The sequence below is a fragment of the Pezoporus flaviventris genome, unplaced genomic scaffold (genome assembly GCF_033815535.1).
Source record: "Pezoporus flaviventris isolate CSIRO_AGI_PZ_B2104156 unplaced genomic scaffold, CSIRO_AGI_Pfla_v1 ptg000063l, whole genome shotgun sequence".
Lineage (NCBI taxonomy): Eukaryota > Metazoa > Chordata > Aves > Psittaciformes > Psittacidae > Pezoporus > Pezoporus flaviventris.
Genome location: NW_026892611.1, coordinates 7610045 through 7632991, shown reverse-complemented (window position 1 = coordinate 7632991; position 22947 = coordinate 7610045). Strand labels below are relative to the sequence as shown.

The following is a 22947-nucleotide window of genomic DNA, read 5'->3' as shown; positions in this document are numbered from 1 at the left end:
AGACTGCGCCGCACCAGGGGCGATGCGACTTATCCCGCTTGGTGTGCACTCTCCCTTAATGTGTTTGCACATCACACACCGGATGGGAGATCTCCGAGTGCCTTGGTGGGATTTATGGAAAGCTGCCCTGGTGCTGCCTCCCCCCGTGCCCCAGCTCCAGCATTAAAATAAATGGGGCACAGAAAATGGGCTTTCAGGTCACATTAGTGGCAAAGCATTGATTTACTCAAGCGAAGAAACTCCGTCAGGGCTCGGTTGCTGATGCCTCCTGGCCCTGTTTGCTGGACCTCCCTGGAAACTGCTGTAGGAAAGATCGCAGTAAATGTTTGGCTAGAAAGGGATCACTTTCACATGTAAAATCTTTGTTCCCTCCCCATAATTAAATCATAGGAAAGAGGGAGTGCCACCAACCAGCCTCTGCCAGAGGGAAGCCCTTGGAGGCAGCTGTGCATGATGTGGAGCCACAAACAGGGCAAATCATGGTTCGGAAGCTGGTTTAGCTCTGCCTTGGCTGTAACTAAGGGCTCAGGCTTCTGCTTCAAACCCACCACCCAAAGCAAAGGTAGCAACTGGTTACCAGCCCCCAGACCTGCAGCGTGTAAGGACACACATCTAATACCAGGCCCGGCAGAAGCATCTGCCCATTGCTTGTGGGAAATCACTGTGGGAAGTTTAATTTCAGCCTGAAAAGGGAAAGAATAATAAACTCAGCCAATGAACTAGAGAAATAATAACAGGGCAGGATCGAGCCTTTGGCGCTGATACCCTCGCTGTGTGCCCTTACCCATGTGCCTGCTGCTGGGCTATTGTTACCTCTTGTCCCTACAGAATGGGAATTCTCCTGCTGCTCTGCCTCACTTATCCCTCCGGGGCTGTTATTATTCCTACTTACCCAACTCAGAATGTTATTCCATCCTGTCACCTTAATTTCTAATAATTAGTATTTGCTGTAATGCTGCTGCAGAAGTCAGCTCTTAATGAATATTATAATAAGCACTAAATTATCATTTACTGCTCACGAATTCCATGTTGAAACACAGCCCATTTAAAAGAAAATGAGGGGGAAGCAGCTTTCAAGCCATTTATGTGGCTGGGTCAAACCCCAGCTTGAGTGCCCAGCGCGATCCCAAAACAACCATAAACCCTGAAGGCATTTACTTGCCTGGGACATGCCACTGGCCAAGCCTTGGGGCTGGATGTGACCCACTGAGGTGGGAGCAGGATGCTGCATCCCCATGTTAGAGGGCTGGAACTGGATCATAGATGATCTTTAAGGACCCTTGCAACTCAAATCACTGTGTTAGGAACTGCACTTACACTCGAGTGTCATTTCTGTGGACTTTATTGCCATTTTCTGTTCAGGTCTAGAGTAGAAAAGCATGCAAAAAATAGCCTCTCTATTCATGGTACATATTTACAGTGTAACAGCCATGCGCCGTTACGGTACTGAGTGCATATACATCATGCTTGAATGACAGCAGAGTACATACAGCGTCATAGTTAACATCAAATGTAACAAGAGACTTAAATAGCAACAGAATAGGCCTGTAAGTCGGAAACAGCAGCAAACCTACGCACAGAGGATCTGAATTGTACCCTCCAAAGCTGCAGCTCTTGTTCTCAAATTCACACCAGGTTTTGGAACACTTTGCCTGACGGTTCGTGGTCACTGACGCAGGGCATGGGCTAGCAGGGACTCTGAGCATACATGGCTTTCCTTCGGGAAGGGAAGGGGAAAGGCAGCCACTGATTCCCAAGCTCGTTTCCTTCCCTCTTCCCATAGAAGGCTGCATTCAGAACAACAGGGTCATGGGAGAATCCAGGTTGGGAGAGACCTGATCAGAGCATGGTCTTCTGTAGGAGGCTCTGGGCCAGAAAGGAAATCCCTTCCACTGCTTTGCTCAGCAAACACCACTGTAAATGTGCCCTGGTGAATGGAGAACCTTGGCACCCAAACTAGGCTATACAAACACACAAACCCCACTCTATCTGCCTTCCAGTCTGCAGTATTCCTGCTCGACACCTGATGTGCTCATGCTCTCAGCAGCACTGCAGCACAGCCCTTCCCTCAGGAAGGTGTTTACATTTACTGATCCCCATCCCCTGGGGACAGAAAGGAGCCTCTCCTGCTATCCCCATCCACACCAAGGTGAGATCCCTGCCCAAAGCAAGGACCATCTGTTACTGTGGCTGAACAGTGCTGAGCAGACAGCAAACACTGAGAAGGACACCTGCAAAAAGCAACCAGCCATCTGCACAGGAGGTGCTGGTCCCAGAGGACACGAACAAGACACATCACTGATGCCACCATGACCAACACAGGCCAGGCCTGACTTATCCACACTCAAAATGATAAAGAAAACGTGTGGAACTTATCTTTCAGAAAGCTCTCTTTTGCTGGGCAGCTTCTTGTGTCTCAAGGCACTGAGAACATAGAACATCATCACAGCCCAAGCCACACTCACTCCTGCTGGGGATGTGGTTTCTCTTGTGGCCACAGGCTCCTACATGGATCAGGCTGGAGACACCGTGCTGCAGCCAAAGCTTCCAGGTCTTCCTCCTGCCCCCAGCAGCACAGACACTGGAAACCCCCAACCACAGCCCCCTACAAATACCCTCTCTGTCCTGCACCCCATGGACCTGCTCCTGCTCCAGGGCTAAACCACACGGCTACACCTCATCTGCCGTTTCTCATGGAGACATCACTGGGAAAACCACGGATCAAAGCTGAGCCCCTGCGCAGGGCTCAGTGTTAGAACACAGTGAGTGGTTTTCCAGGCATCCATTCACACGGTGCAATACATCAGTAATGAGCTGAAAACCTCATTTATTTGCAAATGTGACATTCACAGTGATGTATTCCTGCCCAAAGGGGAATACTGCAGTGAATGTCTTCAAGCCTGTGCCAGACAGGAGAGACTAAACCATGGTTTTCACTTAGCACTACCTCACAAACTGAAGGCTGAGAGCTATCGGTTGAGCAGGACAAACAAATCTACTGCCTGCAGACCAAAGAGATGTCTGATTTCCCCCAAAGAGAGATTCCCTTCAGGGTCTCTCAGTCCTTGCACCTAGAAAAGCCAACCAAAGCAGACCAGGGCTGCCTCTGCCATCACTCATCAGGGCAAAAGGACCTGTTCCCCAACACACAGACCCCAGCTAACACAGTTCAGAGCATCCCCGTGCTCCAGGAACAGGTAAGTGAGGATCTGGAAGAAAAAACACACACAAAAGCATCAGAGCATGCCTGCACTAGATCTTGCTTCTGGAGGAGCCCTGCCATGACAAACCCTATCTGCTCCTTCACAGAGGGAAGCAAGACAAGTATCTCACCATCCAGCTGAAGAGAACAACTTTCCTGAGCAGATAAACGGGCTGGCTCACCAGAGCCAAACAAATACCCTCTCTAGTCTCTTCCTTTCTTCAGAGCAGGAGCAGCGTTGCTCCAAGCTGCCCTAAACACACACATAAAGAAGCCAGGATTTCATTTTCCAGCCAAGCCAGAAGCAGAGCATATTCCTGCTGGAGTCCCACCCACCCTTGCAATAAATGTGTTTCTCTTGCTGCTTGTGCCATGTTTACATTTCATTTCATGCCAGTTCTCCGGCTGTCTGAGACATGATATGACTTGTGGAGACTGAAAAGAAAGATGCCCATGGCTGGCAGTTTAACAAGGTTTGACACAAGCTCAGCTCTACACCTCGGGTTATTTCTTGGGCCTCTGGACACAGCTCCAGGAGGATTTCTCTCAGCTGAAAAGGCAATCTTTTCACAGTAGACGTTTGGGATAATCATAAACCATATCCACCCCCTCAAAAAACTGAGGTGACACTTGAGCTGCCCCTAAAGGAACATGACATAGAGCTGATATGTAAAGGATCATTTGGTTGAGGCTGAGAAAAGCCTTGCCCCTCTGGCTCCCACCCTCTTGGGCATCATCAGGATAGCCCCAACAACTGACTGCATTAGCACATTATTCTTACCATATATTAAATATACAATAAGTAACCCTACATTTGCAGTCTCAGAGCTCTTTGGGCACAACCCAAGTATTGCTTAGACCTCAGAAGTCCCAGGGAGATAAGGATTACCAGTGCTTCCTTTTCTCCCTGGGGTAGGGTGACTTCCCAAGACATGTCCATGTCCAAGGTCACTCCTTCACGCAGGCTGAGAGCCCATTTTCCCACAAACTGGAGGACAGACACTTTGTTCCTGCTCTTTCCTCTGGGCTGCTCATCCCTGCCCCTGTGTGCAGCAGGATGTGACGGCATCCCAGCGCGTTGTCCCCAGCAGAGCAGTTTGTGTCCAGAGATCATCCCCTCCAAGGGCAGCGGTTCCTCCTGACCAGGCATAGAATCATCATGGAATTGTAAAACACCAGGTTGGAAGGGACCTCAAGGATCATCTGGTCCAACCTTTCCTGACAAAGCGTGTCCTAAGCCTAGATGTCCCAGCACCCTGTCCAGCCAAATCTTAACAGTGTCCAACGTTGAGGAATCTACCACTTCCCTGGGGAGATTATTCCAATGGCTGATTGCTGTCATTGTGAAAAGTCTTCCTCTTGTGCCCACCTGGAATCTCCCTTGTGCCCATCACCCCTCATCCTCTTCCATGGGACTCTTTGTAAAAAGGGAATCTCTGTCTTCTTTGCAGCCACCCTTTAAATACTGGAACCAGCCCCTCCTCCTGCGTTTGTGGAGCCCCCCTGTACTCTCAGACTTGCCAAGTCCCCATCTCCCTTTTCACTCCTTTTCAATGGGTGCTTAATCTTCATTACAAGGCAGCAGGATCCAAGCAGACCACAGGCCCTGGGGGATGCTGAGCACGCAGTTGGTGAGGGCAGATGCACCAATGCAGGCAGGAGTTACCATCCGGATGCAGAGCACGGGCCCACAGCAGTAACCTTTACACGATCTAATGCCTTTGCCTGCTTTAAAAATTAAAGGTCTCCTCAATAAAATACATCAGCTGCAACATTATTTCCCAATTTCCCAATATTTCCAGGCAAGATATGGCTGTTGACTGCTTCTGGCATCCCACCGGGGTGGCTGAAGACAAGCAGGCTGGGACAGGCAGCAGAAGGCATCAGCAGCAAAGCCCAGCTACAAAACCATTGGGAACCACCAAACCAGACTGCAGTAAACAGGATGGGAACGGCAGCTGCTGCCAACAGCCCTCATACATGTATCCCCTCACACGAAAAAGTTAGGGGACAAAGTCCCAAGCCCTCAGGATTAACCTAAAAAGAGGCAGTAAGATGATTATGTAGGAACCAAATTTACCAGTGTCCTTTATTTAAGTACTACAAAATAAGAATTCAGTCCCATTGGCTTCCCAGGGGCATGCACAGACCCCATAAAGCTCAAAGGAAAATACTGACATTATTTTGATGGATTGATGTCACTGGTTTTTACTCTCTGAGCGTGAGAGTAAAATCCCTGATGTATACACACAGTCTGTATAGCCAACAGCCACTGAAATAGCTGCATTTGCCCTTTGAAGGGGGATCTCTCACCTGGTGTCAAACTGTAGAGATGAAGCTTCTAATCCCAGGTTTAGAAGCAATCTATGGATAAAATAGCAGCATGTGCAGAAAAAGTACAGTCTTAAAATAAAATTAAAAAATAAAGCCTCAAAACCCAAAAGATCATGTTTTAATCTCATTTGTAGCTTTTCCTTAGCCTAAACCCCTTCCATCCTTGGGAGTTACCCCAGTTTGGGTCATTTATCCAGAAATTAAAGTTTTAAAGCATCAGGTACATGATTTTATAGAAGCCAAGAGACGAGTGAGGGGAAGATAATCACCCTTATATAAAATAAACCCAAACCTGCTACTTCTTTTCAGCTTTGAGCAGCATTCATGCGTGGACTGGGTGCAGCAGATGGAGTGCAGCCCTAGGTCTTTGGGAAGAGCACACTTGGTTAGCAGATGTCCTCAGTGGGGTTAAGCCTTCCTGCGTAAGAGCATACCCAATGCTCCAGATCCTTATGACATTCAAAGGCTGACTGCACATCAAAGAAAGGATCCTGTAGTTCTTCTGCTTTATGATGTTGCCCTGACCAAAGCCATTGATGCTGGCAGGATTCACCCTGTGCAAAACTGAGGGGTAAGACGAGAAGGGATAGAAGAGGAAGAAAGGCAGAGAGTGTGAGTGTTCACTCCAAAAGCAAGATCTCATCCTCATTTCCCTGATATCCATAGAAATCTTGCCATCACCTCCAACAAGAGCAGGACTGTGTCCTCATACACAGAAGTGCATTAAATAAAACCGTTGCCGGGTTTTAACCTGGCTTTGATGTAATTGTTTTTCCTGATGCTTGAAATAAAGAATGCAAAGAGCAAAGAGAACATCTCTGGGGAGATTGATGCCTAAGACAACGTTTGGTTTGCTGCGGTACAAATAAAACCACATTCATCAGCCAAGACACCCAACTACAAAGCCCACACATGAAGCACAAGTGGAGAGCAAGGCACACACGGAGGAGCACACGGACACCTGGCATGAGGAATGCAGCTGCCCATGAAGCCAAGCCAGTCCCCTGGAGCAGTGCTGCCCGAGGACTCGCTCTTCTTATTGCTGCTCGGTTCCTCCTTTCTGGTTTCCTGGGTTGGTCCATGTTTGCTTCTGGTTTTGTTTGCTTTGCAGGCCCCAGACTCAGTGATGAGGGCAGATGTGTGCTAGACAACACCACGATGGGTACAACAGCAGCAGCATGTGAGCGACCAGCCCATAACAGCCAGGCAGCTTCAGGATGTAGCTTCGTCTTCACACACGTTGGGCAGCTCCGGGTCCCTGCCTCCTTCTCTGCTCCCTTGTTTTCTACATGAATGCAAGGAAATAAAGAGATTATAGGCACAAAGCAATGTGAGAAATAAAGCAGGGGGTGTTTCTTCCCCAGCTCAACAGCATCAATATTGAGAGGAAACAGGAAATAATCAGCCTGTTGTGCTGATACCACATAACCGGCTCGATGCACTGCAGTACTGAGCAGCTTGTGCCTATGCAATTGTTCGGTGTCTGCACCCCAAAGACTGAGCTTTGCACTTCCCTGAATGCCCTTCTCCTGGCTGCAGCATCACAAGCAGGTACCTGACTCTTGGAGAAAGTCTTGCAGACCAGCTGCAATGTTTCCAGATTACCTAGCTTGCATCTGGGGAGATGTGGTTTGCTTTTCTTTCATCTGAGGTGTTCTTTCACAGGTCAGAGTGCTGGCTTCATACCATAACTGCTTCTCCAAAGCAAGAACAGTTTAATAATTGAAGTAAAAAATAACAATAGGAAATAAGGAGAGGAATAAACCCCAAACCAGACAAGTGATGCACAATACAATTGCTTACCGCTCACTGACCAATGCCCAGACCATCTCTGAGCAGCAATCAGTGACTCCCTCCCAACTCCGTTTTCTACACTGAGCTTGATGTTTTATGGTATGGAATATCCCTTTGGCTAGTTCAGGTCAGATGTTCTGTCTCTGCTCCCTCACAGCTTCTTGTGCCCCTTCTCACTGGCAGAGCATGAGACTGACAAGTTGCTTCACTCAGCAACTATTAAGGATGCAGCTAAGGATGCTAATGCACTGCATGCCAGGGCATCCTTGAGGAGTGACACCTCTACCCAGCCCAGCCATCCATAAGACAGCCCATGACTAAGATTTAACCAGAGAAAACTATCGCAGCTCAAGACTGAATGGAGAGCAGCTCATTTGGGTCAGCCCAGAGCTCTCCCAGTGGGGCATCAGAGGCAGAAGCACAGGGGAGCAGTGGAGCAGAGATGGCTCCAGCTCTCTTTCTTTTGCATAACCACTAGGTATTACGCCTGAGCCTGAATTCCAAAGCTTAGCCTTTCCCAAATTCTGTAGCTATTCACCCTGTGAACATGGGGCTGAACAGCAGTTCCTGCTAAAACCCAGCTGGCCTTCTTTCATCCCTCCCTCCCTCCCTAAAAAAAGGCTGAAATGCCAAAGAATCACAAACAATAGCAATAAAAAAAGCATACATAAACATCATTTTCACACACAGAGAACTACCACAGTAAAATTGCTCCTACAGGAAGAAGGGACGGAGCCGAATGTTCTCACTACCACACAAATCACACAGGCTGAGGAGAGGACATGGGTTTCTACAGCACCCAGGGGAAACATAAACACTGAATTACCTTAAAGATGGATGCAAATATGTGTTTAAGAGGAGCCTGTCCCTGAGAGCAAAACAGTGAGACAAAGAAAGTGATCATGAAGATGATGGCAGCAGGCAAAGGAGCTTGTCTTTCTGTATCTAACAAGCCTAGTGAGCAGATGAAATGCAGGATGGATCATCAGTCCTGTTCATTTGCAGCCTGAAGCACAGATAAAGATGGGCACTGGTAGCACTGGTACAAACCCACTCCAGCCCTTACTGGGGACTGACGTCTGGCTGTGCTTTCCTGGGCTGTGTGATTTAGCACCAGTGGATCACAAGGATACCTACCTGCACCGTGGGGCATGGCTCTTCCTGTGAGACATGCAGTTCTCATCTTGCAGTGAAAATTGTTATGGCTTTTGGTTGGGTTCGCCTCTGTTCTGACACATCTACATGGTACCTATCTGAAATCTTCCTGGGACTGGAGAGACAGACACCAAGCACTAGCAGAGACCAAGGGAGCATCTTCAGTGGACACATCTGGCAAATTTAAACCCAGTCTGCAGCCATTCCCTTGTCAAAGCTGATGCTGTAAACCTGGCTGCCCCGGGGGGATCTCTGCAGCCTAGTTCTGAGCAGCCCTGTGGCACTGAGCCCTGGGACTTTCTCAGCACAAAGCCCCCATGAGACCAGTACCTCTGGGCTGCTTTGGGAAAAACTGTTTCTGCTTGGACACCTGGGGCAGCCAGTTTTTTACCTCCCTCTCGCTCCTGCTTCCTCGTGCCTAAGCCTACACGGACAGAATGGCCCTAAGGGCAGTAATGACTCTTGCCTTCTTTTTGGTAAGGCTGGAAACAGGGTAGGCTTTCTCAGTCCAGCCTGATCCCCCATACAGGAGCTGACAACCACACTTCATCACTCGTAATAGCAGCCATAATGAGAAAGTAAATTGGGTCTGTCAAAACACGGCAATTAATTTGATAGGTAGTAGTTGCAATAAATGAGAGCAATAAAGTGTGGTAAAGCCAGGGCTGACTCAATTAGGAGAAATCTGAAGCAGAAGAAATGTAGCAAACACTGCTAAGAGAAACCCAGAACTTAGCTGGCAATGCTAGAGAGCTCTGGATAGGAGCACTCACACATGAGTTCTAGGTGTGTGGAGGTGCTGCTGTTGCAAAACAACTGCTGAATGGGAGCATCTTCATTTTAGTCCCTTCTACCTGGTGAATGTGTCTGCCATTTTAACAGCTGCCTTTTTCACTTTTCAGTGCTATTAAACAAAGTGATAAATAAGACTCGGGAAAGGATTTGCTTCTGCCAGATCTAAGGAGTGCTAAGAAAGCCCTCTCTCCTCCCAGTACTAATTTAAGAGCTATTTCAAATCACTAGGGTCTTAATGGTGTCCTCTAAAGGAACAAAGGCTGTGGCAAACATGAAAGGCCTCCTGCTATCTCAAAGACTTCTGCACAAAGCCTTTCCAAGAACAGAGCCCAGCATACTGTGTATAGGTAGTGCAGAGAGAAATTAAAAATAAGGATTCAACCACATGATTTAGCTTCCTCCTCTCCAAATCCCAAAGAGGGAGCTTAAAGGACAGATCCATTTTAAGAACCATCAGTTAGACATCAAATACCAGAAAGCAGACTCAGCTGTCAGAGGATTTCCTGCAAAACATATTCTCAGTATGGGCACAGATGTAAGATGCTCGAAGCAGCAGTGAGTGGGGCTCTGGCAATTTCACATGCAGCCTAATTAAATACAATGTGAAACTGGAGTTTTCTAATTGCCTTTCCTCTTTCCTTATATAGAACTGTAGAATCAACTGGGGTGGCAAAGACCTTTAAGATCATCCAGTCCAACCATGACTCCAGGAATATAGAAACACCACAAGTTATTTTCTACCTATAACTAGCAGGAGATGCAGTATTACAAAAGCTGATTTATCCCTTTCCAAAGACACTGCCAGTGGGGAGGAGAAGCTCTGTGGTGGAGAGCTTGGGAACCTGTGGCTTGTTTTTCTCTCAGCTCTTTGTGGGCAAGCACGCAGCAGCATGGCCAGAGGACAGTGACGGCTGTGGGCACTGCCCTTCTGGCAAGTCCCACTTTTGGGGTCCCCTCTCCATCTACAGGGATGGAAATGGCACCTGACATGCAGGAACTCCACAGGGACCTTATGCTACAACAGCACTGTCTGTTCCTGCTATGTTCTGGAAATTTATAGTCATCCAGACTCACTCAAAACTTAACTAACACAGCTCTATTCATAACATTTGCACTGATGTTCTATTTTATATGCCTATTAAAACTGGTTTTACTAGAGGAAAACCCACTGTGAATTAAGAACTGGATGGGTTTAGTGTCTAACTCTGTTTGTCCTGGTGGAAATAACACTGTAATCGAGAGATAACTCAGTGAACAATGAACATTCCCATTTAGACTTGGTTCACTTCAAATCAATGTAATTAGATTCAACAAATCTATTTAAATTTGAAGTAATTTTCATTAGATTCAACCAGTATAGCATTTTTCAAAGGCTGAAACAATAATCCACATTCCCTATAAAAAGCCTCCCTGCTGTGGTGTTTAATGTACAGCACTGTTTGTTGAAGAGATTCAGCCAATGTCTGGCTTTTAAACAGAAGAGTTTTGAGATGAGTCCTCAAAGCTTCAGTCATGCATGAATTAATTTAGGATAAAGTCAATTTTTACTGCCAAAAATTGGCACTGATGGCATGAGACTGAGAAATGAAAACGCAGGAGTTAGTGCAGTGGAGAACTGGTGCATTCAAAGACTGTCCATGTTCTTTTTGGACACTCCTAAGTGCTTACAATGCACGGTCACAGCTCCATCCCTGATCTGACATACCTTGTCAACCAAGGGCACTGGGCACAGCAGCACAACAGTGGAAATGATACACAGTTTTCAACCTGTACAAGAAGCCTGAATGCAAACACAGGGCTGGAATGAGTAGAGACAGGGAAAGATGCTGGGTTTGTATAAGCTGAAGAATTTGTCTATCAGCTTTGGAAAGGAGACAAGTAAAAGTGGAGGCTTACAGCTAATTCTGAAGACCTAAAAAGATGTCAAAAGGGATTAGACATTGATAATATGGTTAATCAGAAACTTCACAGGTACATGAGATCAAATAAACTTTACTTATTCTGAGCAGATAATAAAGCTCCCCGCTCCAAGCAGGAAACAGCCACAGCATCAAGTTTTCCCACCAGCTGTTTGGTTAGTGGCATGGGTTTTTAAGCATCTCAAATGAAGGTGGAAGGGAACAGGTCCATCATGGGAAGAGGCTCTGGGTACTAGAAAAGACCACCTTGAAATACCAATTCAGGCAGGGTTTGAAGAGAAGTCCTGCCTTACTCTGACTACATGACTACATTTGAAGAGAAATGTATGTTTACATTTTAGAGCAATGCAATGCAGTGAGCAGAAATGATAGTGAAGATAGGGGCAGAGAAGTGTCAAATTAGCAATAATTACTTAGGAAGGCAATGAGCCGAGGGAAATAAACGAGGACAAATCCCTTGCGCTAAGCTGGCAAAGGAGCTGTCACTGCCATGCTCTCCAGAGAGGTCCCCACAGCAGCACTTGTGTATGGATGTTTAAATGCTAAACTGGTGTCCAGTACTAACTGGTCATGGACTCAAAGGCAAAGACTTTACTCAAAGTCTCCAATATATACTTAGGCTCTAATGCATTGTCTCCAATACATACTTAGGCTCTAATGCATTGTCTCCAATACATACTTAGGCTCTAATGCATTATAATCCTTAATTGAACTGAGCCCTTAAATCCCAACACACTCATGAGAGAGAGAGAGACTCTTCTATTTGCATTGTCAAAGGTGCATTGAGACTCTTGGTACACCCTCACAAGAGTCTGCTAGGCATGGTACTGGGATTTTGAGTGGGAAAGGATCACTTTAGGATAACACAGCTTTGTTGTGAGCCACAGCTTTACAGATCCTGTGGGGTGGGAACATGAAAACAATTGTTCCTGGTCCAGCAGTAACTGAAGGATGGATGGCCCAGAATCCCAGCTCTGAAAGGGACCAGTAACAAAAATGAGGGAGAAAGAAGAAGAGCCAAGTAAAGGACAAGGAAAACCTTCCTCCACCCCTGTACATCCAGACTATTGTGCTTAAAAACTGTTGATGAATCAAATGGTCATTTATTTGTCTATTCCCTTTTTAATGCCAGCATAGCTATCTACATCCAACCTCCAAAATATCCCATTGCAATATGTTCCACTGTTTCATAACTGCCAGTGTGAAAAAAGTCTCTATGTTTTCTCAACCGAAAAAGCAATGTCAAAGTGTTCTCCACTGTCTGCCCATGTTTCTCTACAGTGTCTCTGCCCAGTCAAACCACGGACAAGCCACATCATCTCATTTTGAGTTTGTAAAACATGCAAACTGCTCATCTGGCACTTCTGTTGTTCATAAAAAAGGATGGAAGAATTAAACCTTCCAATCTATATTGAGAATAGACTGTAATTAAACTTATTTTAGTTCACCAAGCTCTAATCAATCTTTGATCACAGTGTATTACAAACTAACAAGTTAAAAATCACATCCAAGTTTAGCACCTCATGTGTGTTTAAGCCAAACCCATTTGACAGAGAACTGCATCCATAAACAGAGTATTTAGGCTCCTTTAATGCATTGGATTTGAATCCTAGAGGACTTGAGGTAGTTTTTAACCTTTAGAGTTTGGTTTAGCAGGGAGTTTTGTACTTAAATGCTACAGAAAACATCTGCAAACTGCTTTCTTCCTCCTCCCCAAACCCCTTTACTCTGTGTGTGCAGCAGTGCCAGGGCTGTGTATACGTACATCAGTAAGTTCCCTGGAGCAGACATGGACCTCTCTTCCCGCCTTGTCTGAACCTCAAATGGGTTTCCAAAGGAGCGTTTTCTTAGCATAGCCTTCACAAGGATCTTTGGGGAAGCAAAACAGAGCGGTGAGAACAGCAGGACTGAGTGATTCCTTGAAGCTAGAGCATGAGCTAAAGGAACCCACACAACAGCTATTTGACTTCCAGGCAGTGACAGTGCCGCTCCCTTAGGCAGTGAGCTCAGACCCCTGGACACACACGATTGCTGGCAAGAGGTGAAGCAGATGCTGCTGACCATTGCAGTCACTCATGGTAGTCCAAGCCCGTGAGAAGGAGGCACCAGAGCTCTCCTGGGCCATTCTCCAGGCAGGCAATACTGCTGCAGGGTGCTGCTAGCTCCTGCTATCCAGGGGAAAGGATGGTTTCCACTCCCCCAGCTGGCTGTTTGGGCAAGTTAATATCACACCACAAGAGCTGTGAAAACAGGCCCTTGTCATGCTCATCGCTTCTCTCCCCATGAGAAACCCCCCAAAGGTACCTGCATTGTAGTAACTGCCCTTAACAGATCTCCAGCTGGCCACACACAGACTGCCAAGAAAGCCCTCAACACTGGCTGGCAGGCAAGTGCCAGCTGTATACACTGTGGCAGATGTCCTCTCCCTGCTTCTCTGGCCAAGTCACCTCCAGGTTTGGAGCTTTCATTTTGAGGAGCTGAATGAGGTGTCTTGCAACCTCTAGATTAATGAAACAAAATACACTTGGGATGCTTCTAGTGTTCTGGGGTGGCTGATGCCAGGCACTTTGCGGGTGTAACCATACAGCTCCTATTAGAGCAGCCAGACAGATATAAATAGCACTGCTCACATAGTCAGGCCCTGCAGAACTCGGAGGCACAAAAAGCTCACACCAGGTTGAAAGGCCAAGCTTTTCATGCCAGGAGCACACGTGTACCCTCTCACACCTCTTTCATCACTTTAAAGCTTCAGCAAAGCACCATGTTCTTGACCCATGCAGAGAATGCAGTGGGGTATACCTACCACAGCTGGCAAACTCGGGATCGTCTTCACCGAGTTCTTCACCTCCTCCTCTGTCACCTCCACCACAGTACAGTGCTCCTCCTCCAGAGGCAGGGGCTCCTCACCACCCTTGGTTAGCCACGGATGCACCTGCATGGGGAGGAACAGAAAGAGCTGCAGGTCTCCCTTCTACAGCAGAATGCTGGGATGCTGGTCATGAGAGAGAAATGGGGGCACAGGACTTATTTACAGGGGTAAGCTGTCAGTATGGCTGCTTTCCACTTCCAGTGATGCGGTTCAACCAGCTCCCTTGGAAATTGCTGCAATATGTTCATGGGCCAGATTGCATTCCCTAACTCCCAGTATTGTTGCACCCACTGCCAGCATCTTGGAGGAACCCAGCACCTTCTCAATCAAGTTTGAAACACCCTGAACATCTGAGTTATCCAGAGCATTTTCATCTTCGTCTCTCAAGTGCACACACTTCACTTAGGGTTATGCGTGCTCACTGACTGGGAAAATCAAGATCAGATGTGCATCTGCACAAATAAGGATTTAGGTTTGGGTAAAAGGGACCTTCAAAGCTCATCTAGTCCAACACCCCTGCAATGAGCAGGGACATCTTCAACTAAATCAGGCTGCTCATATGCTTAAAATGGAGTACTTGGGTCTGAGTACTGAGGCCTCATGCTACTGCAACAGCCTCCTGCTTAAATAAATAGCAAACAACCCACCTTGCCACCTGGGCACCACGCAAACCTCTAGAGCACAAGGGGGAGAGCATCCTCAAACAGCATCTCCCAAGTAATGCTGATAGAAACAGACGTGCTGCCTTGAGGCTGCTGACCATGCAAGCACCAGAGGAGGAGCACTCTTCCAGCCCCTGTAACACAGGTCCAACACCGACAGCACAGGCTCTGCAGCTAGCAGTCCCCATGACAGTGTTGATTTTCCCAGGGATTCCCTGAGGATCAGGCAGCTTTTGAATAATTTCAATTTAAATAAGTAAACAAGAAAGCTTCTGTCAATATTCCCCAAGCAAGCAGCAGTGACAGAGCTGTTACATGCTGCAAAATGAGCACTCTCCCTTTCTGAGGCCATGTGCCAGAGAAAGCTCCCAAAACAAACTCAGGGAACAGCTCTGCCTCATTAGAAGGTACCAACGGAACAACAAAACCAGCTGAGCCAAAAGACTATAACAGCAATGTCCAAATTACCTTAATTTCAGGGACTGTTATCCTTGTTTCTGGATTTTTATCGAGCATGCGTAGAATCAGTTCCTTGAGCTCTTCACTTATCTGTGCTCTGAGTAAAGAAAACAGCAGTATACAGTTGACCATGGAATTCTAAATGCTCCATGCATGCACAGTCCTTACTGTGGTTATACTCTGTAGAGAATCTGCTCCACTCAGAAGATACTTTCTCTGCAAACCTGGCTTGAGAAAGGAAGGTCTCATTGGCTTGGTTCCTTCTCAGGCATCATGGTCACTGCTACAGGGTTGGGTTGTCCTGCTCTGCCCACTAACACAGCTGCACACTCTTAAAATGCAGGACAAGGGATCAAGTGAATGGATGAAAGGACATTTTTAAAAACAGTTATAGGGGAATTTCAGAGGATGGATTCTGGGACAACAAAACGTAACTGAGGGCAGGACTGGAGCTGAACTGTATGATACAAGAGGGCACTACTTGATTTGCCAAACCTCCATCACGAGCAAATGCGCTGGATGAAACATCACCCTTTGACATCCAGGTTTCAGCTAAGCAGGTTGTGTTAACTAAACTGCTTCCGTGAATGCTGATGGCAGCCAGTTCAGTAAGTGGGTATTTCCTACCTGTACAGCTCAGCCTTGGGGTAACAAAAGGAGGGAATGAACAGACTAAGAGAAATATATCTGATTTTTTAACACTATCTCTAAGATCTAAGTGGAGTGCCTGAGCATAGAAGCCATTCTATTCACACGGAGCCAGGGGTCCTGCAGTCTGTCCCCCTAGTTTGTCACTAATGGTGCAGGCAATGTCTTCAAAACACACTTGATCTGTATTATCAAAGTGCTACTGAAATAAAATGCCAGTGTATGACAGAATTGTATCAGGCAGTTGAGAGCCTGTACCACAAATGGCTTTTGAGATGATGGAATTTGGCAGCATGAAATGTCACTCCCCAGCAGGGTTGGATCTCAGATTGAAAACACTGATGAGGCTATGCCCACCTCCCCTGCACCCCACCAAGCAGAGGAGGGAATAAACTGTCATAAACCTAAACGAAGGCCATGTTACAGGAAGGGATATTTCAGTTAAACACAGCTGCTGTTTAATAACGTATGAATACTTTATGTGGACTTTGGTTATGAGACCTTCAACAACCAACCACAAGGAAACACTGCTTGTTCAGTGAGGAAGGGCAGAAAGTGCATTCAGTTTAAAGTCTGAACACTTTCAGAGTTGCATCAGGGGGCTGTAAGTCCACAGGCAGTATGGCCAAGACAAGGGGAATGGCAGGATGAGCCCTCAGAGACTTCCCATTTCCTCAGCTTCACTGCAGGTAACAATTTAAGTGGGAATGAGAAGAATGGTGCTGCTCCTGAGATGAGCTCCAGGCACAGAGAAACAGCTATGGGGAGTGACAGTGCATTAAGAAGGTTAGAATAAACAGGTTCCCACAGGAGAACCACACTGAGATGGTGTTTTTAAAACACTTAATGTCAGATCTGTGCCAAACCAGCAACAGTGTTATTTAAAATACAATTAGAATACATCATCAGCTAACATTTCTCTGTGTCAGACTTCTACACAACACAGGATTAATGCCATGAGGAAATGCCCTGTAAACAGGACCAAAGTGTCAAGTGGGTTATGGCCAGGTCTCTGGTTTCCCTTTTCTCCATGCTGTACCCGATGGCATTTTTCATCTAAAATGCCTGCACTATCTATGGAATACATCTGTGAAATTTCTCACAGTTGTAGTTCTGTAACAGCTCTCAGGAAAAGGCAAAGCATCACAGAGCTCAGCACCCAGTTAGGAGGGCTGCCAGCACCACAGATCATTTTACAGGGTGCCTGCAGGTCAGCTCTTCACCAGGAGAAACTACACTCACCAGTAGAGCTTCTGGCTCTCTTAATACATGCCTGGACAGAAACTTCTCCAGCTTGCTTTTTAGTTATACCAGTTTCATCAGGGTGTGAGCTAGTCCCATCTACTTTGTGTCATGCCAAGGACTTGCTGGCATGAATGCTAACTGCAGAGTGATAAATATTTACCCCAGCATCTCTAAGGAAAGGGAAGGGACAAATGACGCCAGTACAGTCAGCTCCATCTCTATCCTAAAGGTTGTCAGGAAACAGGCAATGAGTTTCCATGGACTGTCTGCAGACAGGAATGTATCTTTTGTAGCCATGGTGAAATAAATTGAAACCAAAATATTCCCAAGTGTAGCGAGATGCTAATTCTGTGGGAGGCCAAGGTGGATCCACTCCAGTGAATTCCAGCTTTATGTGTGTGTGTGTTGCTGCCTTTATCTAACAAATAGATGTAGTTTAGAGAGAGCTGTCAACACCCAGTAACTCTCTGCTCCCCCACAACCCAACCAGGGGTGCAGCTTTTTTTTAGGCTGGGAAAGCAAGTCACTGAGAAATCCAAATAAAATCACAGCCCAATTATCACTGATGGAACTGTCTGAATGAAGAAAACGTTCTTAGCACAACCCAGTTAGCCCATTAAATGTTAATAACTTACTGCAGAGACAGATGGGAGCAGTCACTTGTAAGCTGACTGCTAACCCAAATACATGATGGCTGGGAGGATGGGAAGGTTGCCAGGGCCCAAGCAAGCACAGAGAACGCTGCCAAGAAAACATAAACCACTTCTGCTGCTGCAGTGCTGTCAAGACCAAGTCCTGCCCTGCCCATAGAGCAACCAGTGGGAACACAGCAATGTGGCATGAGCAGCCTTCGTGTTCTAACAGCCCAAAGACTGGTTTGCTGTAAAACCCCACCAACAGCACAAGGTTCTTGCCAGAGTTGCTCCATATCCATGACTGGGGCCTGTGTTTGCCATCTAACAAGCAGCCTGACCTTGTGGCCACAGGACGATGGGTCCCTTTCAACTCCAGATATTCTATGATACTCAATAAGTGCAACTGGACAAAGCAACTAACTGGAATAGAACTGCATTTATTAAACCTCACCTGACAAATCAGTCCTTTTTGTCCATGAAAAGTTTAGTCACGGCTTAAAGATGACAGCTGTGGATTTCCCTCCATCGTGTTTCAGAGGAATTTTCTCAATATATAACTATTCATCATGCATTGATACTTTTGTAGGGCTGATACGGAGATTACACTTTCTCATATCTGCTGTCAGCTATCAATAAAATGGATTCTAATAAGTCTGTAAGGATTTGGTCTGAAAGGTGGCACTCTGTGTACCAGTTCCTTACAGACTCTCAGTGATGGGGTTCAGAGGAGGAGGAAGGGATAAAACACCGGCTGCACATAAACTCCAGGCTGCTACCTCTTTGTTCATCTCTTTCTAAGGTCCTTGTAGGACAGACCGAGCACCCATTGCTTTCTGCAGACTCAGAAGGAAGCCTGGGACTGCCAAGGCAGAGCCCCAGCCCTTCACTGGAGGGGTCTAAAGATTCAGTGAGAATCTCACAAAACATGCACGTGATAGATGCTGGGTACATGCACACATGAATGGGCTCCCTGACAACATCCCTCCCTTCCTCTCCAATATGAGATGTGCCTTTCATTAGAGTTTTAATTTCCTCATGCTTGTTTTAAATCAAGTCATTTTATCTCTACATTTTTATTAAAGGAGCAATAGGGTCAGAAATTCTTTGCCTGACTACTGGGCTGATTTTGGAAGGAAAGGAAGAATCCAGCTTTGGCTGCTTCATCTGATAGCAATCAGGAGAAATAAATTAATCACGAGCAGAAAGTCATGTGAGGCCTGAAGATGGAGGAAATGCATGAAGGGAAAAGGCATGGTAGCAGGGACTGAGCATATATTGAGTGTAATCACCTCCCGCCAGGCTCCTCTGACAAGACCACAAACACTCATCGCTCGGCACCTCGATGCTGAATTTCCCACTGCTCAAATGGCATGGGAGTGGCCTTGGCATGTCCCTCTGCAATGCTGAGTGCACTTCTGTGGGTTAGAGGATGTGCTGTGCCTGTGCTGCCAGCCAGCCCACATAGCACAGCCCAACAGTCCCCACCATGCAGCTCTGACTATGGCCAACAAGGGTTTCCTTCACTGACCAAAGCAGGGTGGGAGCAGCCTCTTAATAGCAAATGAGTAAATTAATCTGTTTGGGGTCTCTTTCTAGCCCTAGTCTGCCAGCACACAGGAAAACTCATGTTCCTGGAGGATACTGGAGGAGACTGAAGAGTGGGGATGCACCGAGCTGTGGTTGTGTACCTCAGGACAAGCATCCTTCTGTTGGACACTTTCCCCAGCTCCAAATCCAAAGCATGTGTTTACTTAGACTGAGATAAAGATCTATAACCACACTGCTTTTGAAAATGAACACACGGAATCACTTGGTGGTTACCACATGGGGAGAAACACAAAACCTCAACCAAACCATGCATCCAGGGTCAAGTAGCCAGAGCAGAACTTACTAGACCCATGCTGAAATCCCTTCACTTCCAAAGGTTTTAAGAGCCATTTCCTTTACTCCCTGTCCACAGAACATGAACACATGAGCTGCAGACGCAGCTGTAGTGCCTCAACAACATCATCAGCACAAAAACCATGAGAAGGACCCAGAAGAAAGCAAAGCACTTCAGCTCCCCTTGTCTGTCCCCCTGTGGTGACCTACCAAGATTAATGCTGCACAGTGAATAACACTGAGAACTGAACTGTTATTTTACAGTAGCTGAGTAAAGTTCACTTACTCTTCTGGGAACTCCACAGGCTTGTTCTTGATCCTATTATGAAGACCCAGAATATATTCATCTATAAAAGGGCACTGTAAAACAAACAGAAGATTTTCCAGTTGTCAGAGAGCCTGGCATTGCTTAGGTGTTGTCACTCACATACACAAGTATAGTCTCTGTTCTCTCTTGATTCTACACAGAGATGGAGATAAATCAAATCTCCCCACAACAATAAATTGGGTTGTTCCTTATTAAAGAATAAATACAGAAGAACAGCAGAGGGATCTAGGGAATACATAAGTGGATTGGGATACCCCCCTCCATTCAGCCTATCAGGTGACTGTGAACTACACGTTTTCCTTTTCTCTGCTCCACTTCTACCTGCAAAATGGAGATACCAGCCCAAATGAGACACCATTATAGACACAGGTCAAAGAATACTTTCCATCCTGACTTAGCTCTGCAATATCACACCAGGAATGGAGATAGCTCTGTGTCTGTCATCTCCCCTGCCACTTCCTACCCCTGAGCTGGATGCCTTACACCTGTGTGGTGGGATCTGCAGAGGTCAGTGCTTGGACAGGAGGTTCAGGTCACATACCTGCACACACAGACCCCACATACTTGATGTACTGCTTGCCCTGGGAGAGGATGGGAGGGACAAGGGGCTTTTTGTGACAGGACAGGGCAAAGCCATGACAGGACATGGAGTTTGCAGAAGGCAGCTCTGAAGAGTTGGCTCTGCCAAAGAAGACTCTATCTGGCCCACCTCAGCTCTGGCAGACAGAGCTTTCTGTAATCTGGTTTGCTGAAATGCTGAAGTAGCCTGGGACCAAACCTACACCTCCCTCCATGCCCTGTCTGGCTTGTTTCTAAATACAGGCAGCATGGATTAATCCTTCAACAAACTGTTCTTGGTGCTGCCAATGCCTCTCTAGAGCTGTAGCATGAACAATGGCTCTGAACACAGGGATCAACTCTAGAAACCATCCTTTCCACAGGTCACGTTAGCTTCTTCTCATCTGCAGGGTGATGGGGGAAAACAGGAGCTTGCAGAAGACAGGTCTTTGTTTCTAATATTTTCCTTTATTTGGAAAGGAATGAGTCAAAAGCCAGGCAGAGAGACTGCCATGCAGAGCTCCAGCAGCTGAAAGCCAGCTTACCTTCCCGTAAACAAAGCAGTAGAGGGTAATTCCCATGGCCCATACGTCAAGTGCCTGAAAGAAAGCATGTGCAGGCAGTAAATGAGATGCAATCCAGATTATCTGAACGAGCTGGATTTTCCCACTGATTCAGAGAGCATTATTTGTATGCATTGAACATTTTCTGTTGTACTGTGCAGACTCTGCCTGAATCTGGGCTCCTAAAGGCATCTGTAGCATGCCTGAGGAATGAGGACTGTGCTGGGACAGACATTGCCTCTCTTGTCTTTGCTGTGGAGCGCAGTAACCAGCAAGCAGCTACTTCTTCTTACAGATGACACCATGAAAGGCTGAACCTCAAAAGTCTTCCAGGTGAAAAAAAACACATTAGACCATATCCCTATGTCTGCATTACAAGCCTCAGCAGTGCCTCTCACTTTCAGGAGATCAAGATACGACCTTGTTGTGCAGCAGCCCCCTGTGCCTCTTGATTATTTTGGAAAGGAATCAAGTTTCCTTCTTTCCCTTTGGGCAAGGAAAAGACTCTTAACATGGCTCCTGTCTGAGCAGGGATGCACAGTAAAGTGTCTGCCTGCTGCCCAGAACAACCAGTGTGACTTCTGCATGGACTGAACACAGAATTAGAGCTCAATTTTACTTAAGAATAACCCTAATTTGCACCACAATCCCTGAGTGAGCAACACACAAAGGTTGCAGGTGTGGTGCTGCCCTTTGTGCCGTGCTTGGGGGTCCCATGAGACATCCAGCTGTGAGCAAAGACCTACCTTTCCACTGAAACTTTTGCCAGTGTCTGAAATGGCCTCTGGTGCCATGAAGGCTGGTGTCCCTGCCGTGCTGGAAAGCTGGGCATCATTCCCTTCAAATTGATTGCTGACTCCAAAATCGGCGATTTTGACATGCCCATCATCTCCCAAGAGCAAGTTGGAAGGCTTGATGTCCCGGTGAATGATCTTCTGGTAGTGCACTGAAACAAAACACAGGAGCATGGTCTGTCACAGCAGCCAATATACCCAGGGGAAGGAAACCTGTCCAGAAGGGCACCTGACTCAAAGCTACTGCTGTGTATGTAATCTAATGTAGTAGCAGTTCCATTTCCTATAGCCAGTCCTTTCTGGTGCCTCACTGGGACGTACACCAGAGTACAACACTCAAATACATCTCTCACCAGTAATCAGGCAAAGAAGAGACATGAACCCAGAAACACCCCAGCCAGGGGGACCACGCTTTGCTGTTGGAGAAGGAACCACTCAAACTCTGTAGATTTGTTTGGCCTTATCGTTTCAGCTGGTGGGTTGAGCAACTTGCTGTATGAAGCAGGGAGTGGCAGGGAAGTGGTTGACTCCTCAGGAACTTGGAGAACAAGTTTAAAGATCAAACCCAATTTTCAGAACCCAAAATGACCCCAAAAGACTCTACCGAACAGGAGATGAAATGCACCAAGCCTTTACTGCCCTTCGCAGGGGAACAGGACCCCTCGGCCTCCCTCTGCCACTGGCCACAACCACCGTTTTCACATTTCCTTCTTGCAAACAGAGCATGGGGGTTTTTTATGCCTCCACATGAGCCCTTATCTCCTAGGAAACATGTAATTGGGTGGAGGAAATGCTGGTCTAACCCTTTCCTGCTTTACAAACCTGGTCCACACATTGCCATGAAGGCAGCCTGCTCTACAGAGCATCCCCATTTATGGTTTAGGATGAAGAAAGAACAAGCTTCAAGTAACTGTTCTGCTCTTTTCAAGCCAGCTTTCCAGCAGGCTGTGTCTGGGGAGGGGAAGTCCCACTCGGAGGTATGTTTTTCTGGAAGGACCTCTTGTTAGTTTGAAGCACAGCTGGGGGATGCTCTCCTTGGCACATTAAAGAGCCGATGCGGAGACCCAGCAGACTAAAACCCGCTGGGGAGCACTGGTGCTCACATC

The 22947-nt window shown here is 46.8% G+C and overlaps 2 protein-coding genes across 4 annotated transcripts in view; one reads left to right on the top strand and one right to left on the bottom strand.

Moving 5' to 3' along the window:
* The window catches only part of IFT22 (intraflagellar transport 22), a 133293-nt gene that overhangs the window by 109007 nt on the left and 1339 nt on the right, over positions 1-22947 (top strand). The window lies entirely within an intron of this gene.
* Positions 1327-22947, bottom strand: part of CAMKK1 (calcium/calmodulin dependent protein kinase kinase 1) — a 95618-nt gene continuing 73997 nt past the window's right edge. For all 3 annotated transcript variants that reach the window (XM_061470396.1, XM_061470395.1, XM_061470397.1), the window contains exons 10-16: positions 21794-21993; positions 21030-21083; positions 19885-19958; positions 15199-15286; positions 14003-14131; positions 12965-13068; positions 1327-6821 (exon numbers count right to left, since the gene is read on the bottom strand). In XM_061470396.1, the coding sequence (XP_061326380.1) occupies positions 6749-6821; positions 12965-13068; positions 14003-14131; positions 15199-15286; positions 19885-19958; positions 21030-21083; positions 21794-21993 (722 nt within the window). In that variant the 3' untranslated portion in view covers positions 1327-6748. The remainder of the gene's footprint in view (positions 6822-12964; positions 13069-14002; positions 14132-15198; positions 15287-19884; positions 19959-21029; positions 21084-21793; positions 21994-22947) is intronic.